The sequence below is a fragment of the Anastrepha obliqua genome, chromosome 3 (genome assembly GCF_027943255.1).
Source record: "Anastrepha obliqua isolate idAnaObli1 chromosome 3, idAnaObli1_1.0, whole genome shotgun sequence".
Classification (NCBI taxonomy): domain Eukaryota; kingdom Metazoa; phylum Arthropoda; class Insecta; order Diptera; family Tephritidae; genus Anastrepha; species Anastrepha obliqua.
This window is the reverse complement of record NC_072894.1, coordinates 86,809,530-86,816,543: the sequence shown is the minus strand read 5'-3', so window position 1 is coordinate 86,816,543 and position 7,014 is coordinate 86,809,530. Positions and strand designations below refer to the sequence as shown.

The 7,014-nt window shown below is 39.8% G+C and overlaps 1 protein-coding gene across 1 annotated transcript in view; it reads left to right on the top strand.

Moving 5' to 3' along the window:
* The first annotated feature begins 447 nt into the window (after positions 1-447).
* The window catches only part of LOC129241329 (uncharacterized), a 76,981-nt gene continuing 70,414 nt past the window's right edge, over positions 448-7,014 (top strand). Inside the window, exons 1-2 of the mRNA XM_054877589.1 lie at positions 448-1,593; positions 4,082-4,330. Coding sequence (XP_054733564.1) covers positions 4,256-4,330 — 75 coding nt within the window. The 5' untranslated portion in view covers positions 448-1,593; positions 4,082-4,255. The remainder of the gene's footprint in view (positions 1,594-4,081; positions 4,331-7,014) is intronic.

The window sequence follows — 7,014 nt, the reverse complement described above, 5'->3', positions numbered from 1 at the left end:
AGAAATTGTAATTTGTTTGCGGCGAACAGTGACAAGTTGGCTAATGTGCTTTTATACCGCGATACTTGTGCGAAAGAAGAAGAATACCACGAAAGTAGGAATACACGAGCTTACAACGATAGAAAGCTACAAGTATGAATGGTATAAGGATGACAAGCATATTAGCAGGCATTATCAAGGCTGCAAAGTAAATACAGTTTGCCAAATTGATGCAAAAGGACCTCAGGTGTGCAATTTAGCAAGGTGCCTAAAAAGCTTATTTGACCTAACATATTTATATTTATATACGTACACAAAATCGTATATGCTCGTCTGATGTGTTGATACGAGAAATAGAAAAAGTTAGATTTTTTAAACCATTTTGTTATTTAAACACTTTCAAGTTCGAACTATTATAAGTACTCTAAGGTGAATTTTACTGTTTCACTCTCCTTACAGACTGAGGGGATTCCCATTATATTTATGCCACGTCATTCCCAAATATAAACGAATGTCAAAGGATAGCTCAGAAGAGCTCCAGTAACGGAGGGATAATTGTGCCACTATGCATAAACATGGAATTTTTATTCAGTTAAAGATTTAGACCTATGCAAAAAATGAATCATTTATTTTTTCAATTTGGTGAATGCCATCAACTTATATGCTCTTGCAGTGGATATAAGGTTCTGTCGAGCATATTGTGTGAAATACTAAAACCATATACCAGCTCACTGATTGGACTTTATCAGTATGGTTTTAGACTTGAAAAAACCAGCATCGACCAGATCTTCCTACTACACCAAATCCTGGAAAAAATCCATGAAAAAGATAATGTCATAACTCATCATCTCCTTGTCGATTATAAGTCTGTTTTCGATATCCGATAAGGAATCGCCTATATGCCACAATGTCTGAGTTCGGTATTCCCGCAAAACTGATCCGACTTTGCAAAATGATATTGAGCAACATGTCCAGCGCTGTCAAGGTAGGTAAATTCCTCTCCGAATCTTTCAATACTGACTATCGTGCGACCTCTGCAAATGGAAGGAGTGTTACAGAGAGCCGGCGTTCATCGAAATGACACTATTTTCACCAAAAGTGTCCAGCTCACTGCATATGCTGATGACATTGGCATCATAGGGCACTGAAATTGTGAAGGAATTTATATGACTTCCGGCGTTACAACAACAAACGATGTCAGCCTGGACTTACATAGACGAATCACGCTTGCAATAGGTGTTACTATGGCCTCAGTAGCAAATGTGTAGCAGAGACCTCTCTCGCCCGACAAAATTGACACTCTACGAGACGTTCATCTTACCCGTGCTACTCTATGGCGCTCAAACATAGGTTGTGTTGCACACTGATGCAGCTGCACTTGGGATATTCGAGAGAAAGATACTTAAGATGCATAGTTAAGAGCATCAATATTTAGCGCTTGCGCTGACTGGGCCACGTCGAGCGTATAAATGCAGAAAATCCAGGCAAAAGGCAAGCCTAACATCGCTTGGTGTAATAGATTGGAGAAGGCGCGCGTAAGGCAGAGACGCTTGGCGAGACTTGTTGTAGTCAGCCTTAATCCGGTAACGGATTGTGAGCCTTGAGGCCATACAGGTAAGGAAGTAAGTGCTAATATTATGGGAAATTGTTGAGCAGAGATTAAAAGACACGCGTGGTTACAACGTAAGATGACGACTACTTTATTTAGTAAAAGAAAAGCCATATATACAATGGAATAATAGAAAGAAGAAAAGTAAAAGCGAGAGTTGCCAGATTTGTATTATTTTACAATACTTCCCTTTAATAGAACATCTGGCAACATTGCAAAACACATATTTCGTTTTAAGTTTATAAACATTACTTCAGGTTACAATTCTGTTATTAATTAGAAAGGCTTACTGTACCCATCCTTATATTAAGGGGGAGGTAGGGTTTAGCGCTAAAAAAAAACACTTTTTTGTGAATTTTTTACAGAAATATGGCTTAAGATACTTTAATAAAATCAGTTACATGTTATTGTACATCTTTTCAATAAGTTTTTAAAAAATATTAATAATAAAATATTGACAAAGCCCATGACAGAGTTTTTTTGGAGATATGTTTTTCGAGAGGTGCTCTGCGGTGCCAATCGGCATTCGTCGAAGAATCATCTGAAACTAAAAAAGTAGAATTTTTCAGTTAAAGTATGACGTAATGCTCCCCCCTACATTAATACAATTTTTTTTTTCATTTTTGTAGTTTTGGTGGCAAAAAAACGTAAAACGAGCATTTTTGGCGAAAAATTTCGCCATATTTGTAAGTGAAAAACAACCTTAAAAAACAAAAAATAAAAAAAAAACAGTGTAGGGGGCAGGTATTTTTGATTTAGAAAACGTGTGCCAAATTTGAAAAGAATCGGTTGAATAGTTTCGGAGTTGTGATTGGCACCGACTTTTAAGAAGTCGTTTCGGGAAAAACGCGTTTGAAAAAATGACTCTGAGAAATTATCGATGCTCCGCATTCGAGGTAGAGTGCCTACAAAGGCTATAACTTTGAGAGTTCTGCTCCGACCCACTTAAAATTTTGACACAACATTCTTGAAATGATTTACTATAAGATGAGTGAAGAAAAAAAATTCGATTTTGTGACCCTACCCCCCCCCCCCCCTTAATGGATTCATGCATGTCGCTTGTAGGGATGAACTCCAGCAGCTTAATAGATTTATTTCTAAGCCAGGATTTATAAGCAAATTGACTGCATTTATACGCAAATTGACTGCAAAACTGATAACGGTGCGAGTATTTTGCGCTGCATACAGAAGACAACCAATCGCTTCCATATATGGAACGTGTACCATTTCTTTCTTTGCGTGCTCGGTTTTGGAACACATTTCTGCAGTAAGCTTTTACGACAAGTCCAGTGGCGTTGAAACAGCGTTACAGCCGTCTATTCCAAAACGTTTCAGTATGCTGAAAATATATTCAGATTGATCAAGTTTAATTAATTGCTTAACCACGTCGCGCTGTACTCGCAAGCTAAACACCGATGAAGCCAAACCCATGACTTTCATTTTAAATCTAAAAGGCAACTCGTTTTTAATACGCTGCGTAGCCTTTTTGTCGTTGGAGAACACCAAGACGTCGTTAACATAAATCGCCACGTACACCATGCTGCAATCATTCACGCAATAGTAAATGCATTGATCAACATCACTTCTAATAAGCCCCAAGGAGATAAGCACCGTGTTCAGTTTATCGTTCCAAACTTTACTTGCTTGCTTCAAACCGTACAGAGACTTTATCAATCGACACACTCTGCCTGACCCATCATCATTACCGTCAGGCTGCTTTATATACACTTCCTCTTGAAGCTCACCATTTAAAAATGCCGTCACTGCATCCAATTGATGAACTGATAAGTCGTGCTTCACCGCCATTGCGAACAAAAATCGTAATGAACTGTGTCTCACCACAGGTGAAAAGGTTTCCTAATAATCAACGCCCTGTTTCTGCGAACAGCCCTTTACAAGTAGCCTCGCTTTGTAACGAACAACCGCACCATTAGAATAACGTTTAACTTTAAAAACCCATTTCGAATTTATTGCTCTTTTAGCCGTAGGCAATTTCGCAAGCACCCAAGTGTTATTTGATTTAAGGGAATCGATCTCCTCTTCCATCGCCAGTTTCCAAGCACACGCTTCAGCACTACTTAACGCCTCTTTAACAGGATCATCAGCATCAGCCACTGCACTCAACAATAAATTCTTTTTTAGTTTCCTTGTAATACGCTCCGAACGACGAACTGGACACATTTGCTTGTTGTTCACTATATTCTGAACAGCTATTTCCCCTTCATCAGGAGTATCATATTCGCTGTCAGAAGATTTGTTGACATCTGACAATTCGCTATTATTTTTTCCCCTGAATTGTTAATGTCACAATCTTCCCTTGCATCACCAATATCAACATTCAAATTTGGTTCAGAATGCTTTGTAGATTTGCTTGTATTTTCTAAAACGCAACATCTCGACTTGTAATAAATTTATAATCAGATTTTCGGTATAATCGGTATGCTTTAGAAACAGTGCAATTCCCTAAATATATACACTCATCTGATTTTGCAGGAACCATTGCCATACAACCAAATGCATAATGTTTTGACCGGTTTTACACCGGATCATATTTCTTCCGGACTTCGACAATTGCCTCTACATGATATTTGATTTAATAAGTAGGCTGCTGTATTTGCAGCTTCTGCCCAGAAGAGATTAAAAATACGCGAGTGGTTACAACGTAAGATGACGACTACTTTCTATTTAGTAAAAGAAAAGCCATATATACAATGGAATAATGGAAAGGAGAAAAGTAAAAGCGTGAGTTGCCAGATTTGTATTATTTTACAATAGAAATATTATTTTGTCCTTTACACGCTCCATTGCTTGTCTGTTGGCATCTTGCAGCTGTATAGTTTACAAGTGTCAAATTTGATTGACGTACCACGCCATTCGCAAGAATTATAAATCTTCCAATAGGGTGATTAATTTTGCGCCACCTTGTAGTTAGAATCTAATATATCAAATCAAATTAATTTTGTTCCTGCCTAGTCTTTAGTTCTTATGCAATGGAGGAAGTGCTTACATGCTAATTCATTTTTCATCTGGTTATTTAAATTCTTCGCTGTTAAGGAGTTGCTGGAATGAATTTTGTTTAGTGATGACTTCACTTGAAACTATTTCTTTATTTCTTCCTTATTGTTTTGAATTGATGGCATAGTATGTATATCCAGAGTGGTCGAATTGGAGCCGAGCGTTGATATAAATGGTGGTCGATTCATATACTGCGTGTATGAATGACGTGTTCCAGCTTTATATTGTACCACTGGTATACGTAAGCTGACCAAGTTGACGCTGACATCGGACGTTTCGCATAAATCTGCTGTGTTTCTTTTAAATTTTCTATAAATAGCTGCCCAACATTCTCCGAATAATTAAGCGCCATCTCTTTCACATTGATTAGTATCCCTTTCCAAATCTTCTTCTTGATTGGCATGACGGCAAGTCCTTCTCGACCTGATCTTTCTAACGCAGAGTAGGTATGCCTCTTCCTCTGCTACCATCAGCTGGTACCGCATCGAATAATTTCAGAGCGTTTGTATTCATTTGGACGTTGGACATTGGAATTTTTGGCATGTCGCATCCAACGAGGCACAGGATTTTTATTCGCTGCGCTGTGTCTATGTTGTCGGCCACCGTAGCCGAATGGGTTGGTGCGTGATTACCATTCGGAATTCACAGAGAGAACGTTGGTTCGAATCTCGGTGAAACACCAAAATTAAGAAAAACATTTTTCTAATAGCGGTCGCCCCTCGGCAGGCAATGGCAAACCTCCGAGTGTATTTCTGCCATGGAAAAGCTCCTCATAAAAAAATATCTGGCGTTCGGAGTCGGCCCGAAACTGTAGGCCCCTCCATTTGTGGAACAACATCAAGACGCACACCACAAATAGGAGGATGAGCTCGGCCAAACACTCAAAAAGGGTGTACACGCTAATTATATATATATATGTCTATGTCGTCGCTAAGCCCATACAGCTCATTGTTCCATAGCTTACGGTACTCGCCGTCACTAACATGCGAAGATCCAAAACTCTTTCGCATAATCTTTCCCTCAAGCACTCCAAGGGACGCTTCATGGGATGTTGTCATCGTGTTCGTCTGCACCATATGATAAGACGGGCATGATGGGAGACTTATAAAGTGTAAGTTTTTTTCGGTGAGCCTACTAAGTCCAAGGTAGCACTTGTTGACAAGAAAGATACTTCGTTGGATTTCAAGGCTGACATTGCTATCGGTGTTAATTCTGTCTTTTATAACCTCGAAGTTATAACTGTCAACAGTGACGTGGGTGCCAATGCGCGAGTGCGCCTGACAGGAGGTACTTTGTTTTGTCTTCATTCACCACCAGACCCATTAACTTTGCTTTTTTATCCAGTTTGGAAAAGGCAGAACTAACAGTGATGTTGTTAAAGCCAATGATGTCAGTATTGGTGGACAATACTCGCAAAGAACAGGAGTGAGAGTTGAGTGGCAGCTTTCAGATGTCGTGCATTCTTTGCGTAGTTGGATGTACGTTTTTTGCTGCAATAAGATAATAAGCCGAGTCAATGTTGGGCCCCCGGATTTCACGTTTTTCGATGACGAAATAGCGACGTACCTTGGCGTATTTTTAATTCTGGAATCTGGTGCTGCAGCGTACCTTGTTTTGGGCTCCGACGAAGTCGATCAGCCTCTGTCCGTTACCGGATGTTTCGTTGTGTAGGCTGAATTTTCCGACTGTAGGATCAAAAATTCCCTCCTTGTCCACCCTGGCGTTGAAGTCGCCATGCATGATTTTTATGCCGGGACGGGGGCAGCGCTCATAGGAACGTTCCAAGCGCCCATAGAAGGTATATTTCGTTGCATCGTTTTTCTCTACCGTCTTAGCGTGGATGCATATGAGCGAGATGTAGAAAAATTTCGCGTTGATACGTATTATTGCAAGACGCTCGTCCACCGGAATGGACGAAAGTATCATACTTGCCGACGAGGTATCTCTCCCGCTATAAATCCAACACTAAATTTACCCTCCTTTGCACAAAAGGCCATGAGAAGTGCAAACCTCATAAAGAATCTATTTATATATATATACGGCAGTTGTAGTAGACGTCGCAAGGTCTAATACCCAACTTGCCTTGCTCCATCCATCGTATCTCCTGAATGGCAGTGATGTCAGTCTTTGCTTCACTTGTCAACTGAATATCAATCAGGTACTCTTCCCACTTGCCACTTTTCGAAATACTCGGCTGCTTTTCGCAAACAATTATCTTCAACATATTGTGTGTCTGCCCCGCCTTCGCTCGAATCAGGTTTGAGGTCTTTGGCACTGATGTGTTAAGAAGCGACGATCTTGGCTCCTTGGCACCACAAGATCTACTCAGATTTCTTCGGAGATCGGGTAGATTTAAAGAAAATTAAAAGGGAATCCAGGTGTAGTACAATGGACTCAATTAATGTCTGAGT